The following is a 24,805-nucleotide window of genomic DNA, read 5'->3' on the forward strand; positions in this document are numbered from 1 at the left end:
AGAGGCTCCCAAAAAAATGGAACACTCCTAACTTATCTCAGTCCAGGACTGGATGTTCCCATGCAACAACTTAACAGCAGGACACCAAGTGAAGGGAGTTTACCACCACATGAAAACCTCCTATTAACCCAGCTGATGCATCACATCGCAGTTTCACAACAGTAGGACAAAGTGTGAGGATGTAACAATCTGAAGAGATTGTGACCAGTTAAAACTGGAAGCAGTGCTCCGTGGGAGCTATCAGTAAGAACCTGCTAGTCTCAGGTCAACTGTGCTGAAGAGGGTTCAACATTACTGAGGGATTCAGAGGATTTGCAAAGTAAGTTTTCTAGCTACATTTTAAAATGTGTAGGTAACCACAGTGCAGGCTCTTCCCTCTCACCAGGCTTTCTCCTCGAAACTCCTGATCTACTCTTATATTAACTTTAATATGTTCTATCGGTACAGATAATGACCTCTGGTGAGTTCTGATGACAAATGCCATTGACTAGAAATGATAACTCTGCTTGTCTCCCCACAGATGCTGCCCGATCAGATGAGTGTTTTTCCACTTTTTACTTCTTATTTCAGATGTCCAGTATCCGCAGTATTTTGCTTTTGAGACCACCATTTGCAACAACAGCTCTTCCGCTCCAGTCTCACTGTCTTATTCCAATCTCAACTCAAGCCCAAATAGTTATTTATGGGACCTTTAGCTGTCCAATTTTCAGTGATACAAACTGAGAGTAGAGTTAACAAATGTAAGATGAAGACTGCAACTATTATTAAACTTAACTTGAAATGATTTAAGGTGTAGTTGACTTGTGCGTACTAACCTGAGACCAGTTAGTCTTGACATATTCACTGGTCATATAGCCTAGAGAGCTCAGTATTGATATGTATTGGTCACATATCCAGGAGTGGTCAGTCTTGGAGTGTATATTGGCCACATATCCTGGAGTGGTCGGGCAACATGGTGGTGCACTGCTGCCTACAGCACTGAGGACCCGGGTTCGATCCCGGCCCCGGGTCACTGTCTGTGAGGAGTTTTCACATTCTCCCTGTGTCTGTGTGGGTGTCAGCCCCACAACTCAAAGAAGTGGTAGGTGGATTGGCCACACTAAGTTGCCCCTTAATTGGGAAAAAATAATTGGGAACTCTAAATTTATTTATTTTTTAATTCTGGAGTTGTCAGTCTTGGGAGTGTATATTGGTCACATATCCTGGAGTGGTCAGTCCTGGAGCGTATACTAGTAACATGAAAGTAATACTAACAGCCATGCTTCACAAATTTGTCAACATCACCATAGGTCCTGCATGACAGGATATGATCATAATTTGAACAGCATTTTGATGAAGCAGGGTGACCTGTGCAATTATATTTTTTGAATTGCAAGCCTTTCTCCCTAACATTCAGTTAAACCTTAAAGGTTGACAAAGCCATTTGTATAACATGGGCAAACAATAAAACGGCACTAAATTTTATTTACTGAGGAGAGTGTGAGGAGAGCAGAAGATTTGCTGCTCTCCTATAATAATTTTTTTAAAATTTAGAGTACTGTGATTGATTTCACCGATATTATGCCAGGTTTTGCTACAATCAAACCAGAAACTAGTTTCTCAGTTCTCATAATATCATCAAATATTACAGCATAAACTGATGTCATTCACCCATCATGTACATGGCAGCTCTCTGAAAGAGCTACTCAGCTAGTCCCACTCCCTGCCTTTTCACTGTAAACCTGCATCTTTTTTGCTCTTTCGATAATTATACAATTCACCATTGAAAGCCACGGTTGAATCAGCCTGCGCCACACTCTCAGGCAGTACATTCCAGATTCTAACCGCTTGCTGTGTAAAAAAATCGCTTCCTCAGGTCACCTGTGGTTCTTTTTGCCAATCACCTTAAATTGATGTCCTCTGCTTCTCAACTCTTCTGCGAATGGAAACAGTTTCTCTCTGGGTTACTTTTACTGACCTGCATGAGGCAGGATCAGACTGGAGGATGCGGTAAAATTGGGCGGAGCCATGCTGGAGGGGGTTCCTCGACCTTGTCTCATGTCAGGAATTTTAGCAATGGCAGGACCGGCTTTGGACAGGTTTCCCATCACAAGGAGGCAGGGAGCACATTTAAATATTTAAGTGCCCTATTGAGGGCACAGGGGAGGCAGTAGTGTTGTGGTATTGCCACTAGACTAGCAATCTAGAGACGCAGGGCAAGATCTGGGGACCCGGGTTTGAATCCTACCACATCAGGTGGTGCAATTTGAATTCAATAAAAATTAATCTGGAATTATGTTGACCATGAATCGATTGTCATAAAAACCCATCTGGTTCCTTTAGGGAACAAAATCTGCTGTCCTTACCTGGACTGACCTACATGTGACTCCAAATCCACAGCAATCTGGTTGACTCTCAAATGTCCCCTGGTGGGCAATTAGGGATAGGCAATGTTTTGTTACCTGTATGGTAGGTAACATGTGCTACTCAAACCTCGGTTAGTGATGAGGTCTTCTGAATCTCGATGAAGAAGACGCAAACCCGTCCAGTAGTAACAAAAGATTTATTGAGTAACTATAACAATAATTGCATGAGTTCTTTACTTTAACTTTGACACTACTGATAAGGTTAACAAGATCTAACTACAGTAACTATACGTAACTCCACTAGCCATCTGAACTACTCTGCTATTGCCCTGGTCACAGTGCACCCAAGAGAGAGAGAGAGACCCAATGTGGTTGCCTTTTATACCCCTGTTGGTCCGGCCCTCTAGTGATCATGTGGTGCTACTGATTACACATTAATCCCTTGTTTACATGCACATATAGAGATCACTACATCCCCCTTTTTTTCATGTTACATATTTTCTGTATGTTGTAAAGAAAATTGAACAAATATAATGGATGCAGTTTGCAAATGCATTACATAAAATCAATGAGTTAGTCCATCAAATGTTAATACATTTAGCCTCTTAGGTTTTTCCACTTGCGTGAAGTAGGTAGACAAATGATCTTATGTACAATCTGTGATGATCTTGATGATTATACAAAGCCAATTAATATTTATGAGTCCAATCTTAATTTAAAAAAAATGTTGAGTCCATTCTTTATGAGTTGTTCGGTTGAGTTGCTTTCTTCTTCTGTTGTTGAAGTGGTGATGTTGATGTTGTTATTTCTTTGTGAACGCATCAGTGTTCCTGTGTTTAAGTAACCAAGAAGTCATCAATTAGGTATTTGAATGGTCAAATCACTTTGTTGTCTGATTTATTTATTTTTTCTGTGCTTGCGGTAGCAATTCTGTGTTACATCTTTGTTGTCTGACTTGGACTTTTTCTTATGTTTGTGGTATTGATTCTGTATGTCATCTTTGTTGTCTGACCTGGACTTTTTCTTGTGCTTGTGCTATTTATTCTGTATGTCATCTTTGTTGTCTGACCTGGACTTTTTCCTGTGCTTGTGGTATTGATTCTGTATGTCATCTTTGTTGTCTGACCTGAACTTTTTCCTGCGTTTGTGGTATTTCTTCTGTATGTCATCTTTCTCAAAAGCTGGTTTGCTTGTTTGTTGTGGAGCAAATGTGAATTTGTGAGATTTGTTGCCATGCCATGGCATGTTTGTACTCTTGCCATTGTTTTGCAGTGTGCTGTGGCATTGTCCTTCATGTGCAGAGTTGTACCATGTTGTACAGGTCATTGTTTCATTGTTGTCATTTCTGTCTTGGTCGTTTTCGTTGTTTTCATTCTTTTTGTTGTTTTTGTCGTGCTTGTTGTTTCGCTTTTTGACGTTTTTGCTGTTGTTCTTGTTGTTTTTCTTGTCCTGCTTGTTGTTTCTGTTATGCTTCTTGTTGTTTTTGTTGTTCTTGTTGCGCTGCATATTGTCTTTGTTGTTGCTGTTGTTGTTCTTGTTTCTCCTGTGCTTCTTGCGGTTTTTATTGATCTTGTTGCGCTCAACGAGTGTTCCGTGTGGATGATTTGAGTCATTGTCACAGTTATTGGTGTTAGTGTCCTTTGTGGTATCTGTTACATTGAGCATTTCTTCTTGAGAATTGTGAGAATGATCTGATATTGCATTGATGTTGCTGACATCAGTCATTTGTGGTGGATTTGATTCCTCTTCTTTGCTTCCTTGGTACTCCTCTTCTAGAGTCATTTCTGGTTCACTTGAAGCATCATTGATTTCTTGGGGCTCCTATTTTGGAGTCATTTCAAGTTCATTTGAATCATCTTTGGTTTCATGGTGCTCCTCTTCTGGAGTCAAAATCTTCAAGATTTCAATTGATGTGGTCTCTCTGGATTCTTGGTGCTCTGCTTCTGGAGTCATAATCTTCACAATTTCAATTGACATGGTCTCTCTGGACTCTTGGTGCTCCTCTTCTGGAGTTAAAATCTTCAAGATTTCAATTGACGTGGTCTCTTTGGACTCATGAGTAGCCCTCCTCTGATTGTTGAGTGCTTCTGTACGGACAAGCTGAGATCTGTCAGTCTCGCTGTGATCCTGCACATCCTGTATGTCGATTGTGATCACATTGTCACTATTCTCACATACAGCAGGTAGACATTCAGTGTCTTCTTGTTGGTTAAATGAGCTGGATAGACTTTCATAATCTTCTTCTAGTGGCTCAAATAAGCTGGGCAGACTTTCATAGTTTGCTACTGGTTGCGCAGATAAGATGGATAGACCTTCATAGGCTTGTTCATGCATGGCGTTCGCTATGGAGTGTTTGCTTGCTTCCATTTTTGAGTCTGTCACCGAGCTGTCTGTGGAGGCTTGCATCTCTCTCTCTGTGGAGCCTTTCATCGCTCTCTCTGTGGAGTCTGTCATCGCTCTCTCTGTGAAGTCTTTCATCGCTCTCTCTGTGGAGTCGTGCAGTGTTCTCGTTGTTGAATCGGTCTGTGCTCTCTCAACTGAGTCGTTCTGTGCTCTCTGTGTGGCGTTGTCTTCTTCTTGGGTATTTGACAGGTTGTTGTCATCCAATGTATCAATGATCTGCCATGGCATCATGGTATTGGAATCATCTACCATGAGTAGAGTCGTGTTGGGCTTTGCAACCGTGTTGCTGATGTTGTGATCAGCATATCCGAATAACTCAGCCATGTCTGAGCAGTATTGTGTGTATTGTTCGGTAGACAAATCATCTCTTTTTGTTTCGGAGTTATTAGCGTTCTCTTCATGTTCAATGAACAAATCATCTTCTTGGGTTTCGGATTTGGCATTGTGCTCTTCACTTTGGGTGGTGCAGACTGCTTGTTCCAGGGTGTGGTGAAAGATATTTTCAATTGCTGGTGTAAGTTCGGGCATTGTTCTGTCTTTTGAGGTAAGAAAATTGGGTTTTGCAGCTTTACATTTCTTTTTGTTCATTTCCGTGCATTTCCCTTTTAAGTGGGCATGGTCCGGGTCCTCTGACATCATGCGTAGGAATTGATTGCGCATGCGCAATTCAAGTTTCCTTTAATGTGCGCTGTTTTCGCAACTGCGCATGCGCGGCTTCTCGAGTGGATTTTGCCGTTTTCCTTCTTTTTGAGAAGTGCACATGTGCGTACTGGTCGGAACACTGTCACTCAAGATGGCTACCAATCAAAACGTGCTGTTGCATCAAGTGAGATCTTGCCTTTGCCTCGTGGTGAGTGTTCGTGATTTTTTTACCGATTTTGTTTTCTAGATACTGATTCTGTATTTGTAAAGACTCAAGTACTGATTTTGTTCTTGTTCATAAGCAAGGCATTTTTGTATAGCAGTGTCTAGAGTTAGATACCTATCTTGTGAAAGTTCTTCCTTCAAATTTTTATCTGATAGTCCATAAATTAATTGATCCATTATCATTGTGTCTCTGAAATCAGCATAATCACAGCCTTGTGGTATTAACTTGAGATTTGTAATAAAATCAGTGACGGGCCCTCCGTTTCTCTGGCATTTATGACAAGAGTTAAATCTTTCCAGAATCTCAACATACTGACTCTTACAGTGTTCATCAAATTTTTTGAGTATTACTTCTAATTTGATGTTGGCTTCACCTTCTAAGTAATTAAAGCAATGATAGATTTCTCTAGCTTCATGCCCTCCTATTGAGAGTAATAGTGCTATTCTTGTTGCGTCAGAGACCATGCTTAAATCATTAGCTGCGATAAATATTTGGAATATCTGTTCAAATCTTTTCCAGTCATAACTTAAATTACTGGTTGTTTCCAGCTGCCTTAGAGGTCCAATGAGTCCCATAGTTAGTCATCGAGGATCCATTTGCTGCGAAGTATTCCACGGTCGAATATCCGGTCTGAATTTTCTTCTCTTTTTGTCTAACCTAATCTAACTAATTCTGTTAAAGCCAACACCCCTGGTACCATGTTTTTTTTAACCTATGTGGTAGGTAATATGTGCTACTCAAACCTTGGTTAGTGATGAGGTCTTCTGAATCTCGATGAAGAAGACTCAAACTCGTACAGTAGTAACAAAAGGTTTATTGAGTAACTATAACAATAATTGCATGAGTTCTTTACTTTAACTTTGATACTAGTGATAAGGTTAACAAGATCTAACTACAGTAACAATACGTAACTCCACTAGCCATCTGAACTAGTCTGCTATTGCCCTGGTCACAGTGCACCCAAGAGAGAGAGAGAGAGACCCAATGTGGTTGCTTTTTATACCCCTGTTGGTCCGGCCCTCTAGTGATCATGTGGTGCTACTGATTACACATTAACCCCTTGTGTACATGCACATACAGAGATCATTACAGGCAATGAATGCTAGCCCAACCAGCGCTGCCCACATCAGGAGAATGAATGAAAAAAGTGTTTTTTACCAGTCCATCAACAAATTCGCCACCCCGCTGCATGGAGAGGCCGCCCACTGAATGCAGGCAGCCTCCCAGTGATGACCCAGGGAAGTATTTTTATTCAAAGAGGTGACAGGCAGGGAAGGCAACACACACAACCCCAGAAATTACCTCAAAGAGGTTTCCCCTTCATTATATCAATCAGATTGTCTGTCAGCTCTCTGAGGTGTGACTTCCTCCCGAATGAGGGGATGAAGTCCCAGCCCCAGTCAATTAGCACACCATGGAGCATTAAAATAAATGCGGGGTTGCTGTCATCAGCAGGGATGCATTCCTTGGGCAGCACTGTGTGCAGTGATTAGCACTCCTGCCTACGGCGCTGAAGACTCGGGTTTGATCCCGGCCCTGGATCACTGTCTGTGTGGAATTTGCACATTCTCCCCTTATCTGTGTGGGTTTCACCCCCACAACCCAAAGATGTGCAGGTTGGTGGATTGGCCACATTAAATTGCCCCTTAATTGAAAAAAAAAGTAATTCGATACTGGAAATGTATTTAAAAGAAGGGATGGATGCATTCCCTGCTGACTATTTTGGTGACAGGCTGGGAAAACCTGCCATCTGAAAAAACATACACTCTATCTATTCTGTCCAGACCCCTCATGATTTTGAACACTGTTATTCATTTCCTCTTCTCTGAAGTGAAGATCCTCAGTTTGCCAATTTATCCTCATAACTGAAGTAGCTCATCATTAGAAACAATAGCATAAATCTTTTCTGCACCCATTACTTCAGTTGAGACAGAACCAGTTGTTTATAAAGGTTCAACCATAACCTCCGTGTTTTTGCACTCTCTGCTTCTATTTATAAAGCCCAGCACATGTAAGTCTTAATAACTGCTTTCTCAACATTTCCTGCCACCTTCAATGATTTGTGCACATATAACCCCCAGGACCATCCCCACTGCACCCGCCCCACCCCCATTTAGAATGATATCCTTTAATTTACATTTCCTATCTTTGTTTTCCTAACAAGCATTTCCTTGCATTAAATATCATCTGTTGTGTATTTGCCCATTCCAACAGCCTGTCTATCCCTATCCTCCTCACAGTTCATGTTTCCATCTTTTGTATTACATGTAACATTTGAAATAGTAACCTGCACACACAAGTCTGGGGCAGTAATATAGATCACAAAAAGCAGTGGTCCGAGTACCAGCCTCCCACAATATACCTTCCTCCACTCTGAAAAGCATCCATTCATCACTTCCCTCTGTTTCCTGTCACTTAGCCAACTGTGTATCCATGCTGCTCCTGTCCCATTTATTCTATGAGCTTCAACTTTGTTGACAAGCCTATTTATGGCACTTCAACACATGACTTTTGGAAGTCCACCACATCAACCTTGCATTCATCAACTTTCTCTGTTACCTCATCAAAAAGTTCAAACTAGTTAAACACAATTTGCCCTTAAAGATTCCCTGCAATCGTTGCTTCATTAATTCTCATTTGTCCAGGTGACTCTCGATCTTGTCCCATATTATCATTTTAGAATGTACAGCATGGCTTAAGTTAAACTGGCTGTTAAGCTAACAGTTAGAGAATGTGGGGAATATTTATACTGTGGTGTGAGAACCCCGTCCAGGGAACCCCGTCCAGGGAACCCACATACTCTGACTGTTAGCTTTGACAAAGAGTCATTGGACTCGAAACGTTAACTCTTTTCTCTCCCTACAGATGCTGCCAGACCTGCTGAGATTTTTCAGCATTTTCTCTTTGACCACATTAGGCGTTTTTTATAGAATATGATTGCCGATTCAGTGAGTGCTGTGACTTTAAAGGACATACGCAGGGGTTTCTACACGCATGCACACACACAGAAGGTACAAAGCGGGAAGGTAGATTAAGAGTCAAAAAAAAGTCAATTGTTTTTTAAAATAAATTTAGAGGACCCAATTGTTTTTTTCAATTAAGGGGCTAGTTAGCGTGGTCAATCCACCTAACCTGCATGTTTGGATTGTGGGGGTGAGACCCACGCAGACACGGGAGAATGTGCAAACTCCACACAGACAGTGACCTGGGGCTGGGATCGAACCCAGGTCCTCAGCGCTGTAGGCAGCAGTGCTAACCACTGCGCCACCGTGCCATCCTAAAAAGAAATCAGTTGTAGATGGATCCTGTTGATTGATAACTTGGATGGTTTCAGTCGTTGCTCAATGGTCTGTCCAAATTCTGTGTCGAGTCGATTTAAAGATGTTGAAAGATATTGGGTGGCATGAGGAGTTAGCACTGCTACATAACAGCACCAAGGACCTGGGTTCAATACCGGCCTCAGATGACTGTCTGTATGGAGTTTGCACTTTCTCCCCATGTCTGCGTGGGTTTCTTCCAGGTGCTTCGGTTTCCTCCCACGTCCAGGTTAGGTGGATTGGCCATGATAAATTGTCTCTTACTGTCCAAATGGTTAGGTGGGGTTATGAGGATAGAGTGGGGGTGTGGGTCTCGGTAGCGTGCTCTTTCCAAGGGTCGGTCTGCACTGTAGGAATTCCATGAATTTCTGTCTTTTCTTCTGGAGTTGATGGCGGCTGGATTGATATTTAAGAAACTGCCTGTGGTGTGTGTGGCTAGTCAATAGACTAACAAGCTTACAGAATGGATGGAGAGATAGACTGCAAGTTCTTCTCCCCCCATTTATCAATTCAGGATCTTTCTGGCCTCACTCAGCTGTCCCCAAAAGCAGTTTCTTAGGAGACAAAAAGGGTTAGCTTATCATATTACCTCCTCTCACTAACTGGCCAGTCACTTAAACATAGTCACAACAAGTCGATTCCAGGTCTATTGTTTAAGAATGATTGGGTTATAGTATAGCCAATGGAGTTCCTTTCTCAGCCGGGTCCATTTATCAAAGTCTTATGACTGAATTGAATGGCTTGGTCAACACCCAGCAGAATACACAGGTCATGTCTGGATGTATTTTTGTGAATGATTCAGGAGATGGATCATTTACACTTATCTAAATTGTTGCTTCTAGTGGGCTATTTCAAGACAGCCTGGTTCCTTTGTAATTTGTATGGTACAGCTTTGTAAATGTTCAGTCATTTTAGGAGCTGTCGCTTAAAGTCACTTAAAATACACTTGTTCAGTCTTTTAAAACTTATCTGGTGATTTCAATCTACTCAATAAATAAAGTCGTTTTCGATATAAAACATGGTTTTCGAACAGGAACCCTACCATGCTTTCAGAGAGGGAGTGCAAGGGTGCCAGCAAAACTGTAGGAAATTGGATAGACAAGGCTGAGAAATTTGTCATTCACAGTGGGAGGGATCCTTGGTTGAAGAAAAAAGAAGACACTTCGAGGCACTAGTATGGAAAAAATATGGTGAAAATGGAGGAACTGGGAAAATGCAGGGTGTAAAATTGTAGCTTTGGGAGTCAGTGGGTTTCTAATGAATGTTTATTGACATGCTATTCCCAGAAATGGAGACAGAGAAGTCGAGGAAGGGAAGCAAAGAGTCAAAGATAGATGATGGGAAAATGAGAACACGGAGGAAATTGGAAGCAACATTTATGAATTTTTCCAGTTCAGGGCAGCAGCAGGAAGTGGCACCAATCTAATCATCATTATACTGGAAAACGATGAAGGAGGTGGACTGAGTTGGACTGGAACAAGATTGTTCCGCACATCCCAGGGATAGCTTGTACCTATGTGCGTACCCAGAGCAGGATATTTTATTTGAAAGAAGCGAATAGAGTTGATGGAGAAGTGTTTTGAGGAAGTCTCGACCAGAGTGGACAGAGGGGAATCAGCATTGTGTTGTTTTTGAACTTCCAGAACGCATTCAACAAGGTACCTCACAAAAGGTTAAGACATAAGATAAGAGCCCATGGTGTTGGAGGGAGTGCATTGGCATAGATAGAGAATTGGATAATGGGCAGCAAACAGCTAGTGGGGATAAGGGGTTCTTTTTCAGGTTGGCAACCTGTAACTAGCGGGATTCCACAGGGGTCAGTGCAGGGACTGCAACTGTTTACAATTTATATTAATGACTTGGAGGAAGGAAGCGAATGTACTGTAGCCAAATATAAGATGACACAAATACAAGTGGAAAGGCAAGTTGCAAGATACAAACCGTTTGCAAAGAGATATTGGTAGGTTAAATAAGTGGGCAAAATGTTGACAAATGGATTATGGTGTGGGAAAATGTGAAATTTTTCATTTTGGAAGAGAGAACAAAAGATCAGAGTATTATTTAAATGGAGAAAAACTGCAGAAAGCTGCAACACAAAGGGTCTTGGAGGTACTTAGGCACGAAACACAGAAAGCTAGCACACAGGTGCAGCAGGTAAGCAGGAAAGCTAATGGAATGTTGGCCCTTATTTCAAAGGGGTTGGAATATAAGAGTAGGGAGGTCTTGCTGCACCGTACAAGATACTGGTGAGACCATATCTGGAGTACTGTGAGCAGTTTTGGTCCCTTTATTTGAGGAAAGATATTATTCCATTGGAGATGGTTCAGAGAAGGTTCACGAGGATGATCCCCGGTTTAGAGGGATTGTCTTCTGAGACAAGGTTAAACAGGTTTGGACTCTACTCATTGGAATTTAGAAGAATGGGAGGTGATCTCATTGGAACAGAAAGGACTCTTAATGGGCTTGACAAGGTAAATGTTGAGAGGATGTTTCCCCCCGTGGGCGAGTCTAGGACCAGAGGGCATTGTCTCAGAATAAAGGGGTGCTAATTTAAGACTGAGGGTTGTGAGTCTTTGGAACTCCTTGTCACAGAGAGCTGTGAGGGCAGAGTCCTTGTGTGTATATAAAGCTGAGATAGATAAATTATTGATCAGAAAGAGAATCAAGGCTACAGAGAAAGGGCAGGAAAGTGGATGTGAGGAATGCTGGATCAGTCATGATCCTATTGAATAGTGGAGCAGGCTCGAGGGGCCGAACAGCCTACTCTTGTTCCTATTTCTTATGGTCCTATGGTCAATATGAGAACAAGTTCAGCCAGGCTGAGAGGGTGGATGAGACTAGTTGGATTTCAGTTCAAGAAGAAGTGGAGAGCCCTCAGACCATGCGAGTAGGGAAATTAATATTTAGAGAGATTGGATGTCCATGGAAAAGAGGAAATGGTTAGGGTCAGGAAACTGAAACACTCTTTTAAAGGGATAGAGGACACCGGCAGAGTTATGGATGTAAGTGGGGAGGGACTGGAAAAGGGAAGAAAAAAATAAAGTTGAAATAGGAAGAAATTAATTCAATGGAGCAGGAACTGTTTGAAGTGATAAGTCTACCAGGAAATTTGTGCTTGTGGATTCGAGGAAGAATGGCGATGCAGACTGTTTGGGGTTGGAGACTAGGAGACTGTAAGCCATTGAGGGAAGATGCCCAGAGGAGATGAGGTCAGCGACAGTTCTGGACGTAATAGATTGATGCTTAGTTTTGGGGTCAGCGGTCTAAGGTAGGTAGGAGGAAGCTGTTAGGTGAGGTCAGTTCACCAGACAACTACAGCAGCACCTTTCTTACAGGTTTGATGACAATGTTGGGGTTGGACATAAGAGAACAGGGTGCAGCAAGTTGAGAAGGAAACATGTTAGAGTAAGGGAGGCAGAGAAATTAAGACGGCCACTGTCACGCAGACAGTTCTCAATGAAAAGATCAAGGCTAGTGGGAGGGGCCTAGGTGGACAGGGAATTCTTGAAAATGGGCAAATGGTTCCACTGAGCAGGTGGAAGACTTGGCCAAAGAAGCGGGCATGGGTAAAGGCAAGGGAAGAGCTGAGCTCAAAAGTCACTGGGGTAGGGGTGTAAGGGGTGAAGTGGAGGTGTTTGCATGGACAGATTGTTCAGGGTCAGAAAGTGGAATGTCAGAGGGTAAAAGTGTAAGATTAGGAGAAGGGTTGGGATCAGAGAGAGAAGTGAAAGGGAAGAAGAATCCAGAGAAGCATTGGTAACCAAGAGTTGTTGTAGCTTGTGTTTCGTAAACATCTGAAAGAAAGGAAAAAGGACTTTAGTTAAAATAATAATGATAATCTTTATTAGTGTCACAAGTAGGCTTACATTAACATTGCAATGAAGTTACTCTGAAAATCCCCTAGTCGCCACACTCCGGCGCCTGTTTGGGAACAAATGCCACGAGGAAAAATGAAACTGCAAGCCAGGACAGGTTTTAAGATAGCGTGCCTGTGCTGCTGAAGAGAGTGGTCGAGAGTGTGGATGTAGTGAAGCTTGAGTGTAGATTTCAGGATCCGGTTCGAAGAGTACTGAAGCTCTTGGAAATATCAGTAATCCGGAGTGGATCCAAAAAGAAGGGTGCGATTCTCCGGAAAGATCTCCAAGTGTAATAACGAGCGGGAACTGCTGCGAGCTTCCCCTCCCGGCGAGGCCGTCAATGCTATTCAATGTTAATTGGTCCCTATGGGCTTCTCGCCGCAAATGAAGGCTCGCCAGCTGATTTGCCGGGACGGTGCTCACCAACACCCCTCCCCTAACAAGGTTGAGCAACACTTAAAACAGCTCTTGCACAGCCAACCCCAGTCAGCTCGCAACCATGGCACTGAGAAGGCTGGCCCCAAGATTCGGTGATGCGGACCTGGCCAGGCTCCGAAACACAGTGGAGGTCGAGAGGGGCGTCCTGTTCTCCCGAGGGTCGCAGAGGGTGAGTCACAGGGCATCCAGTGCTGTCTGGGATGAGGTGCCGGTGGCTGTATGTTCTGATCAAGAGAAAGTCTGAGGGCAGCACGCTGGTGCAGTGGTTAGCATTGCAGCCTCACGGCGGCGAGGTCCCCGGCTCTGCGTCACTGTCCGTGTGGAGTTTGCACATTCTCCCCGTATCTGCGTGGGTTTCGCTCCAACAACCCAAAGATATGCAGGGTAGGTGGATTGGCCATGATAAATTGTCCCTTAATTGGAAAAGATAATAATTGGGTATTGTAAATTTATTTAAGAAAAGAAAAGTAATGAAAAGCAATGAATATGAACAAGCTAAAAGAAGCAAACAAGAAATCCAGTTTGAGAGAAGAGCAGAAATAAGGTGGGCATTCTGGAAGGGAAGTTGCTGTGAATTAAACTGGAAAAAAAGGAAAGTACTGTAAATGCTGGAGATCTGAAATAAAGACTGAACATGTTGAAAATACTCAACAGGTCAGGCAGCACCGATGGATAAACAGAGTTATCAGTTCAGGTCTGTGACCTTTCACCACAACTTTCAAAAGTTAGAAATGTAGTAAGTTGTACCCTGTCTTAACATCTGGTCTTAAGATGTAGCCACAGTTCAGGTTGCCTGTAAACTCACTTTATTTCCTCACTCTAGTAATGAGGGCCCTTTGAAAACTCTCAGATATTGTGTTTATGTGTCATTACCAAGTTTATTGCTGAGATAAGGGAGACCAAGTAATTAAAGTTCATGTTGTTGCCAGGTGAGAGTATCTATTGCAAGCAAGGAGACAGACTCGCATCTGGGCACTGGAAGGAAGCTGTTCGTGGATTGGAAAAAGTCAACCAGGATCAGAACCTCTCCACTTTGAATTGAACAGAACAGGATCAGAACAGTCTAGAGTGAGGTTGGAGAAGACAATGCAAGAACAACAGGAAAATAAGTATTCCACCAACTCCAACGCCAAGGAAGAAATCAGCAAACTCGAAAGTCGCTATCAGTTTTGTGGGCATGCTTTGAAGATCACTCGGGACTTCAGCAATAACCTTGGAATATCAGCAATAATCTGGGAAGCAGTAAGTCCAAAGTTTTTTTTATAGAATCCCTACAGCAAAGGAGGCCATTCAGCTGATCAAGTCTGCACTGACCCTTTGAAAGAGCATCTTATCTATGTCCACTCCCCCGCCCTGCACATCTTTGGACTGTGGGAGGAAACCGGAGCACCCGGAGGAAACCCACGCACACACGGGGAGAACATATAAACTCCATACAGTCACCCAAGGCCGGAATCGAACCCAGGTCGCTGTGAGGCAGCAGAACCTTTTTTAAAAAATTCCACTTAAGGGCAATTTAGCGTGTCTGATCCACCTACCCTGCATATCTTTGGGTTATGGGGGTGAGACCCACACAGACACGGGGAGAATGTGCAAACTCCACACGACAGTGACCCGGGGTGGGATCAATCCTGGGTCTTTGGCACAGTGAGGCTAACTACTGCACCACCATGCCAGCCTGTGAGGCAGCAAAACTAACCACTGTGCCACCATGCCACCCATCAGGTTTGATGTAAATGTGTTGATCTAACAGACATCAAGCACATCTGTAACCTCTGTTTCCTGCTACAAATATCCAACTCATTTGATGCAGTGCGTTTCTATATGAAACACATCGGATGATAGGAACAAGCAACATTTGACTGATTATAGCATCAAGGAGTCCCAGCAAAACGAGTCAATGGGAATCAAGGGGAAAACTTCCCAATGGTTGGTGTCATATCTGACACAAAGGAAGATGGTTGTGGAGGTAAATCATCTCAACTCCACATCAACCATCACTGACATTACCATCACTCAATCCCCCATTATCAACATCCTGGGGGTTACCATTGATCAGAAACTGAACTGGACTAGCCATATAGATAGTGAGGCTACCAAAGCAGGTCAAAAGCTAGAAATCCTGCCAGGAGTAATTCACACAACCCCCCCCCCAATGCCTGTCCATGACCTACAAGGCACAAGTCAGGAGCATAATGGACTAGAGGGCGGCATGTGGCGCAGTGTTTAGCACTGGGGCTGCGGCGCTGAGGACCCGGGTTCGAATCCCGGCCCAGGGTCACTGTCCGTGTGGAGTTTGCACATTCTCCCCATGTCTGTGTGGGTTTCACCCCCACAATCCAAAGATGTGCAGGTTAGGTGAATTGGCCACACTAAATTGCCCCTAAATTGGAAAAAAAAAATTGGGTACTCTAAATTTATAAAAACTAAAAAATATATTGTTTTTAAAAAAGAAGCTCAATACGTCCAGGACAAAGCAGCTGGCTTGATTGGCACCCCTTCCACAAACAGTCAATCCCTCCACTACCGGCGAGTAGTGTGTACAAGATACACTGCAGGAACTCACCAAGGTTCCTTCGGCAGCACCTTCCAAACCCACAACCTCTACCATCTAGAAGGACAGGAGCAGCAGATAGCTGGGAACACCACCACCTGGAGGTTCCCCTCCAAGTCCCTCACCATCCCGACTTGGAATATATCGCTGTTCCTTCACTGTCGCTGGGTCAAAATCCTGGAACTCCCTCCCTAACAGCACTGGGTGTACCTACACCACAGGGGCTGCAGTGGTTGAAGAAGGCAGCTCATCACCACCTTCTGAAGGGCACCTAGCGATGGGCAATAAATGCTGGCCTAGCTAGTGACGCCCACATCCCATAAAGGATTTTTCTTTAAAATGAAGAAAGACCGCCAAGTTTGCCTTCTATCATCCTTGTGTGATGCAACCATATTGGTGTTATTGATGAAGCATTGTAATCAATCCATTTCAATGAGGCCCAGACACGAGGGGCGGGATTCTCCGACCCCCCCGCCAGGTTGGAGAATCACTGGGGGCGGCGTGAATCCCGCCCCCGCCGGATGCTGAATTCTCCGGCGCCGGGGATTTGGCGGCAGCGGGAATCGCGCCGCGCTGGTCGGCGGCCACTGGCAGCAGCCCCCCCCCCCCGGCGATTCTCTGGCCCGCGATGGGCCGAGTGGCCGCCCGTTTTAGGCCAGTCCCGCTGGCGTAAATTAGACCACGTACTTATCGGCGGGACCTGGTTGCGCGGGCGGCCTTCGGGGTCCTCGGGGGGATCTGGCCCCTGGTGGTGCCCCCACGGTGGCGTGGCCTGCGATCGGGGCCCACCGATCCGCGGGTGGGCCTGTGCCGTGGGGGCACTCTATTCCTCTGCGTCATCTGCTGTGGTCTTCCGCGATGGCCGGCGCAGACATGAACCCCCCTGCGCATGCGCTGGGATGACACCAGCACACGCTGGCGCTCCCGCGCATGCGCCAGCTCCCGTCGGCCGGCGGAGGGCCTTGGGCACCGGTTGGCGTGGCTCCAAGCCCCTTCCCCGTCGGCTGGCGCAGAGCAAACCACTCCGGCGCCAGCCTAGCCCCTGAAGGTGCGGAGGATTCCGCACCTTTGGGGCGGCCCGACACCGGAGTGGGTCACGCCACTCCTTCGCGCCGGAGTTGCCCGCCCCGCCGATTCCCGCAGAATCCCGCCCGAGGTGAGGAAAATCTCAGTGGTGGATAGTTTTGGAAACCATAGGTCCAAATGATCCATTCTTAGCAAACATGTTACACTCACCACACACAAATTAGGCAGATACCTGATCCTAGACCAAAAAGAAGAATCCTGGGGAATTAGAGTCATAGAGTCATAGATGTTTACAGCATGGAACAGGCCCATCGGCCCAAGTTGTCCATACCACCCAGTTTCTATCACTAAGCTAGTCCTACTTGCCCACATATGGCCCATATCCCTCTATACCACCCTGCCCATGTAACTGTCTAACTGTTTTTTTAAAGGAAATAATTGTACCCGCCTCTACCACTGCCTCTGGCAGCCTGTTCCAAATGCTCACTACCCTCTGTGTGAAAGAATTTCCCCTCTGGTCTCTTTTGTATCTCTCCACTCTCATCTTAATCCTATGCCCTCTAGTTCTAGACTCCTCTACCTTAAAGATGTCGACTATCTACCTATCTATGCCCCTCATTGTTTTATAGACCTCTAGAAGATCACCCCTAAGCCTCCTACGCTCCAGGGAAAAAAGTCCCAGCCTATCCAGTCTCTCCTTATAGCTCAGACCATCAAGTCCTGGTAGCATCCTCGTAAATCTCTTCTGCACTCTTGCTAGTTTAACAATATCCTTCCTATAATAGGGTGACTAGAACTGAACGCAGTATTCCATGTGCGGTCTTACCAATGTCTTGTACAACTTCAACAAGACGTCCCAACTCCTGTATTCAATACTCTGACCAATAAAACCTTGCATGCTGACGCCTTCTTCACCACCCTGTCCACCTGCGACTCCACCTTCAAGGAGCTATGAACCTGTACCCCTAGATCTCTGTTCTGTAACTCTCCCCAACGCCATACCATTAACTGAGTAGGTCCTGCCCTGATTTGATCTACCTAAATGCATCACCTCACATTTATCCAAATTAAACTCCATCTGCCATTCATCGGCCCACTGGCCCTATTGGTCAAGATTCTGTTGCAATCTTATATAACCTTCTTCATTATCCACTATGCCCCCAATCTTGGTGTCATCTGCAAACTTACTGACCATGCCTCCTACATTCCCAAATCATTAATATATATAACAAATAACAGTGGCCTCAGCACCGATCCCTGAGGCACACCGCTGGTCACAGGCCTCCAGTTTGAAAAACAACCCTCTACAACCACCCTTTGACCTTTGGCTTCGGTTGCCCGGCCAATTTTGTATCCAATTGGCTACCTCACCCTGGATTCCGTGAGATTTAACCTTTTGCAACAACCTACCCTGCGGTACCTTGTCAAAGGCCTTGCTAAAGTCCATGTAGACAACGTCGACTGCACTGCCCTCATCTACCTTCTTGATTTCCGCTTCAAAAAAGCTCAATCAAATTTGTGAGACATGACTTTCCCCTTACAAAGCCATGCTGACTTTCCCTAATTAGCCCATGCCTGTCTAAATTCCTTACTAATCCCAGAAAGCAACCACAAACAAATTCCAGGGGATAACATGATGTGCATCACCCAACATCTTACCAACCATTTAAAAAAAATTTTTATAAATGTTTTTATTCTCCATTTTCACATTTTCCTTCAGAATTTACACCCCACCCACAAACAGTAAACGGTAACAAATACAAAATCAGTCCCCTTAACAATACCAATGATCCCATCCTCCCACCACCCCAAACAACGGCCCACCTGTCAATATATGCATCCCATAAAACAAACCCTCTCACGGTGGAAACAAAAGAGAAAAAGAAAAAGGAGTCTGGGACCGCCCATGGTCACCATTGCCCTATAGAGTCCACTCCCCCTCCCCCCCTACACTCAATGCCCTCCAACCTCTGAAAGAGTACCGTACATGATACCCAAGAGTTGTACACCCCCCCCCCCCCCCCTCCCCAGTCTCCAACTCCTCCCGTCCACTGCCTCTTGTAAAACCCCTCCCCAACCTCGGTTCCTTCGCCCCCAACTTTACACCCCGGCTAGACCACTCGGACCCTGTTCTGCCAGGCTCCGATGGCCGCAGCTTTACCAACCATTTTTAAGCAGAGATTTCAGTCTGAATGAAGGTAGGCTGGGGACACCTCTTCTTTGCCAACCTCCCTTCATGTACTTGCGTCAACGTCACACCTTCCTAGGTATGATATATATGGTCAATATTATCCTAGTCATAATATATAGGGTTCATACCCTCCCTCCTGGGCACATGGCTAATAACTTCATGTGTCCCAAATATATGATTAATATTCTCCTGAGCACAATGTGTTAGGTTTCCATCTTCCCGAGCACCATCTAATGGGTTTCAAGCCTCCTGGACACCAACTATTGTGTTTGTATCCTCCAGGACTGGGTTAACATCCACCCTGGCACCATGTATTGTATTTCCATCTTCAGTGGCACATGTTTGAGTTATATACCCTCCCTGCCACCATATCTTTTTTCTCTACCCTCAGCACCATATAATTGATTCAATGTGTTGTGTTCATGATATCCTTATCCTTAATAGAGTATGCTATATTTATATCCTTCTAGGCACGTGCATTGTATTTAAATCATTCTGGGTACCATACACTCAGTTTGCTGCCGTCCTGGCGCCATATACTGGGTTCTTATCCTTCTTAGCACCATTAGCATAGTTGGAAATAGAAACAGGTTGTAAAGAGCTCTGGGACATATCATTGTTATTGATAGTGGGGAGTGACATTACTTTCATTACTGATTATTGTTTATTATCGGTTGTAAATTTGGGAGAAAATGTGAAAGAGGAGAATAAAAAAATATTTAAAAATAAAAAAAAGAGCTCTGGGACATCCTGAGTTTTCAAAGGCATTGTGTAAACATAAGTTGTCCCACCCCCCCAACCACCCCAGATCCATGCCCTGGGTTTATATCATCCTTGGCATCACATGCTTTGTTTATGCCCTTCCCGGCACCATGTACTGGTTTGTATCCACCCTGGCATTATGGCTGTCATGTTGGGTGTTCTGCTATACAAACGAACCAACACGGCTGTAGATGGTACAACTCTGTTTTATTATTCTTGATAACATCTACTGTGTACTTCTGGCTGTGGTTTGTACTTTACCAGTTAACCTGTGGACCCAGCCCTTGCACTATCTTAGTGAGGCACTCAGCACATGGTGTATGTCTGAGTGGCATGCTGTGAGCTCTGTGCTCTGAGCTATCTCCTGGTGGAATGAGCGGGAGCTGTGGTGTTCCCTGTTTTATAGTGCGTGTGCTCTCACTGGTGATTGGCTGTGATGCTGAGTGTGTGTTGATTAGTCCGTTGACCTGTCCATCAGTGTGTGTGTGTGTGATTGCACCATGATATGTTAATATGGATATCATGACATCCCCCCTTTTCACAAGAAAAGGTGCCTATATGGTAATAAATATTGGTGTGTACTGAGTGCAGCTGAATATGTGTGTGCAATATCTACAACATGTACATGAGGCTAAACTATATACAAAGGAAGGTGTCAGGTGCAACATAGCAACGAGGTTGTACCACAAACAAAACAAGTGCAATCATCAAACATCGAAAGAGAACTCCTGGAACGACAAAAAAGAAACACGTTAACATTGTTGCACAACAATTCAGTGAGTCCAATGTGCAAACAGGCTCATAAGTCCAGCCTAGTAGGTCGGCGACGAATTCGGGTTGGCTGCCTCAAGGGTGGGTCAGGATCCACCGGCTGAGGAATGGGCCTGGCCACGGGCGATAGAGAAATAGGCCTAGTGGCAGGAAGCTCCACGAAGTCGACATCAGGGACAACAGGAGGGCGTGGCACCGGTGCATGATCACGTAGCGAGCGTGGAAGCAGCCGAAGGGCCCGCCGATTATGCCGGCAAATGGAGCCATCAGGCAAGCGAACCAGGAACGAGCGGGAGCCACGCGGCGGAGAACTTCGGCAGTTGCCGACCAGCCGCCCTCTGGTAGGTGTATGCGGACGTTGTCTCCAGGCGCCAAGGCAGAAAGATCAGTTGCCCGAGTGTCATGTGCCACCTTCTGCTGAGCACGCTGCTGTCGCATCCTTTGCAGTACTGGAGCATGGTCGGGTTTATGAACATGAATGGACGGCACAGTGGTCCTGAGGGCGCGACCCATCAACAGCTGGGCTGGTGAGAGGCCTGTGGACAGTGGGGCCGAGCGATAGGCCAGCAGGGATGAACAGAAATCAGATCCGGCATCAGCAGCCTTGCAGAGGAGCCGCTTCACGATATGGACGCCCTTTTCTACCTTGCCATTTGACTGGGGATGCAGAGGGCTGGACGTCACGTGTGTGAAGCCATAAGAAGCGGCAAAAGACCATTCTTGGCTCTCAAAACAGGGCCCATTGTCCGACATGACGGTAAGCGGAATGCCATGGCGAGCGAAGGTTTCCTTGCATGCTCTGATTACAGCTGATGATGTCAAATCGTGCAGGCGTATGACCTCCGGATAATTTGAAAAATAGTCAATTATGATGACGTAGTCCCTGCCGAGCGCATGAAAAAGGTCCACATCCACCTTCGCCCAGGGGGACGTTACCAACTCATGGGGCTGAAACCTTTGGCAGGTGGGGCAGTTGAGCACCATGTTGGCGATGTCGTCACTGATGCCCGGCCAGTATACAGCTTCTCGGGCCCTCCGCCTGCAGTGTCGTCCCGTTGCAGGAGTACCGCCCCAATGCCGGACTGGCTGGCATCAGTCGAGATCTTTGTATCTCGAGCAGTGTAGAAGAACGCCAATACCGGGGCTGTGGTGAGCTTGATCTTGAGCTCCTCCCATTCCTTCTGGTGTGCGGGCAGCCACTGGAACTCCGTGGACTTCTTCACTAGGTGGCGAAGAGCCGTTGTGTGGGAGGCAAGGTTGGAAATGAACTTCCCCAGGAAGTTGACCATCCCGAGAAAGCATAGCACTGCCTTCTTGTCTGCCGGCTGCGGCATGGCTGTAATAGCTGTCACTTTGTCTGCTTCCGGACGCACCCCTGACCGGGATATGTGGTCCCCCAGAAACTTTAGCTCAGTTTGGCCAAAAGAACACTTGGCTCGGTTGAGGCGCAGGCCGTGTTCTCATATCCAAGCAAAGACGCGCTGGAGACGATTGATGTGCTCCTGTGGTGTGGTGGACCAGATGATGACGTCGTCAACATAGACCCGCACCCCTTCGATGCCCTCCATCATCTGTTCCATGGTTCGATGAAACACCTCGGATGCCGAGATGATGCCAAACGGCACCATATTGTAGCAGTACCTGCCAAAAGGGAGTGTTGAAGGTGCACAGCTTCCTGCTGGACTGATCCAGCTGAATCTGCCAAAAACCCTTTGAGGCATCAAGCTTTGTAAAAATTCTAGCCTGGGCCATTTCGTTCGTGATCTCTTCCCATTTGGGTATGGGATAGTGTTCCCTCATGATGTTATTGTTCAGGTCTTTCGGGTCGATGCAGATCCGGAGCTCGCCAGAGGGCTTTTTAACGCACACCATGGAGCTGACCCATGGCGTGGGCTCCGTGACCCGGGATAGCACTCCTTGGTCCTGGAGATCCTGCAGCTGCTGCTTGAGGCGGTCCTTGAGTGGTGCTGGGACTCTACGAGGTGCGTGAATGACCGGGGTGGCGTCCGGTTTGAGCCGTATTCTGTAAGTGTAGGGCAGTGTGTCCATGCCCTCGAAAGCCTCCTGGTTATGGGCGAGGAGTGAGTGGAGCTGTGCCCTAAAGTCTGCATCCGGGAAATCGGACGTGCCTTCTGGAGACAGTGTGTGTACCCGCTGCACGAGGTGGAGGATCTTGCATGCCTGTGCATCTAGCAGGGAGTCCTTCGAGGGTCCAACTATCTCAAAAGACAGTGTGGCTGCGTGTGAATTGTGTGTAACCTCGAGCTAGCAGGATCCCATGGCTGGGATAACATTACTGTTGTAATCGACCAACTGACAGCAGGATGGCCGAATCGGTGGTTTGACCGTCAAGGCGTAGAAGGCTGACCATGCAATAAGATTGGCGGAGGCACCAGTGTCTAAACGGAATGTGATTGGTGATCGGTTGACCGTTAGGGTGGCACACCATTCATCACCCGGATTGACGCTGTGCACTGGCATCGGCTGGTGGGTCCTACTTGGGGACATCCGATTTCTGTCAATTACCGCAACGCGGAAGGCTTCCCGGTCGTCGGTACCACCGGTCTGTACGTCGTCAGGGTATGACTCGGTGTATGGAGGCTGAATGGCCCGCATGTCCCTGCGAGGCTGGCGGAATTGAGGAGCGTTGGCAGGTTGAGCTGCTCGACAGCTGGCAGCGTAGTGGCCCAACCTGCCACAGCGGAGGCATTGTCGATTTTTTGCTGGACATTGCCGCTTTAAATGTGCGGACCCACAGTTGCCGCACGTCGTGACGTCATGGCGTTTGTTGCGCCACCGCGCATGCGCAGTTCGGTCCTGCGTAGAGCGCACCTGCGCATCACGTCCCTCTGCGTCGACGTCTCTTTTGGTGCGTACAAGCGCGGGAGTCCGCGGAAAGCGCGCAAAATGGCCGCCCTCGTACGGGCCGCGGGCCGGGAGGAACTCGATGGAGTGGACCCGCTCGGCCTCGTGGGACCCCTGCCTTGCCGATTCGGCCGCCTGGAATTGGGAGTACCGGCTGGTCGCGTTTTTGTGGAGGACGCAGGTTTCGATGGCGGTGGCTAGGGTGAGGCTCTTTATTTTGAGGAGCTGCTGGCGTAGGGTGCCCGAGGTGACCCCAAAAACTATCTGGTCCCGAATCATGGAATTGGAGGTGGCCTCATAGCTGCAGGACTGCGCGAGGATACGGAGGTGTGTCAAAAAGGATTGAAATGGCTCATCCTTACCCTGCAGGCGCTGCTGGAAGAGGTACCTCTCAAAGCTCTCATTCACTTTGAAGTTGAAGTGTTGCTCAAGTTTGAGAAGGACCGTCTTGTACTTCATCTTGTCCTCGCCGTCCGCGAATGCCAGGGAGTTGGAGATATGGATGGCGTGTTGCCCTGCCGTGGAGAGGAGGAGGGCGATTTTCCTGGTGTCCGATGCATTCTCCCTGTCTGTGGCTTCTAGGAAGAGCTGGAAGCGCTGTTTAAACAGTTTCCGGTTGACGCCGAGGTTTCCAGCGATTTGGAGCGTCTGCGGCGGGCTGATGGTGTCCATGACGCAGGATGGCGGATCGCTGAAGATGTGCAGGTAGGTCTCACAGTTGCTGGGTTCCAATCCTGGTACTATGTCATGTTGGGTGTTCCGCTATACAAACGAACCAACACGGTTGTAGATGGTACAACTCTGTTTTATTATTCTTGATAACATCTACTGTGTACTTCTGGCTGTGGTTCGTACTTTACCAGCTAACCTGTGGACCCAGCCCTTGCACTATCTTAGCGAGGCACTCAGCACATGGTGTCTGAGTGGCATGCTGTGAGCTCTGTGCTCTGAGCTATCTCCTGCTGGAATGAGCCGGAACTGTGGTGTTCCCCGTTTTATAGTGCGTGTGCTCTCACTGGTGATTGGCTGTGATGCTGCGTGTGTGTTGATTGGTCCGTTGATTTGTCCATCAGTGTGTGTCTGTGTTTGCAACATGATATGTTGATATGAATATCATGACAATGGCTTGGGCTTATACTCTTTTGTGAAAAGTGGTTCGTGAACTAATTCTAATGTCAATACAACATTTTCTTTCAGGGCCTTGTTCTCTGCCGGTACTTTGAACAAGAAAAGATCAGTTTTTCTGGAAAGAAAGTGATTGAATTGGGATCAGGCACTGGGATCGTAGGGATTCTTGCTGTCCTGCTCGGTAAGTTCAAAGGTTCCAAGTGACTTTGTAGGTGTGAAGGAGAGCATAATGGAACAGGATGGGTGCAATAGAAGAAAGGAACAGGTGGTATTACATGAG

At 46.2% G+C, this 24,805-nt stretch overlaps 1 protein-coding gene across 1 annotated transcript in view; it reads left to right on the forward strand.

Moving 5' to 3' along the window:
* Positions 1-234: 234 nt before the first annotated feature.
* The window catches only part of LOC140407876 (EEF1A lysine methyltransferase 3-like), a 36,257-nt gene continuing 11,686 nt past the window's right edge, over positions 235-24,805 (forward strand). The window contains exons 1-3 of the mRNA XM_072495098.1: positions 235-319; positions 14,158-14,470; positions 24,595-24,706. Coding sequence (XP_072351199.1) covers positions 14,315-14,470; positions 24,595-24,706 — 268 coding nt within the window. The 5' untranslated portion in view covers positions 235-319; positions 14,158-14,314. The remainder of the gene's footprint in view (positions 320-14,157; positions 14,471-24,594; positions 24,707-24,805) is intronic.

Source organism: Scyliorhinus torazame, chromosome 2, assembly GCF_047496885.1.
Source record: "Scyliorhinus torazame isolate Kashiwa2021f chromosome 2, sScyTor2.1, whole genome shotgun sequence".
NCBI lineage: Eukaryota > Metazoa > Chordata > Chondrichthyes > Carcharhiniformes > Scyliorhinidae > Scyliorhinus > Scyliorhinus torazame.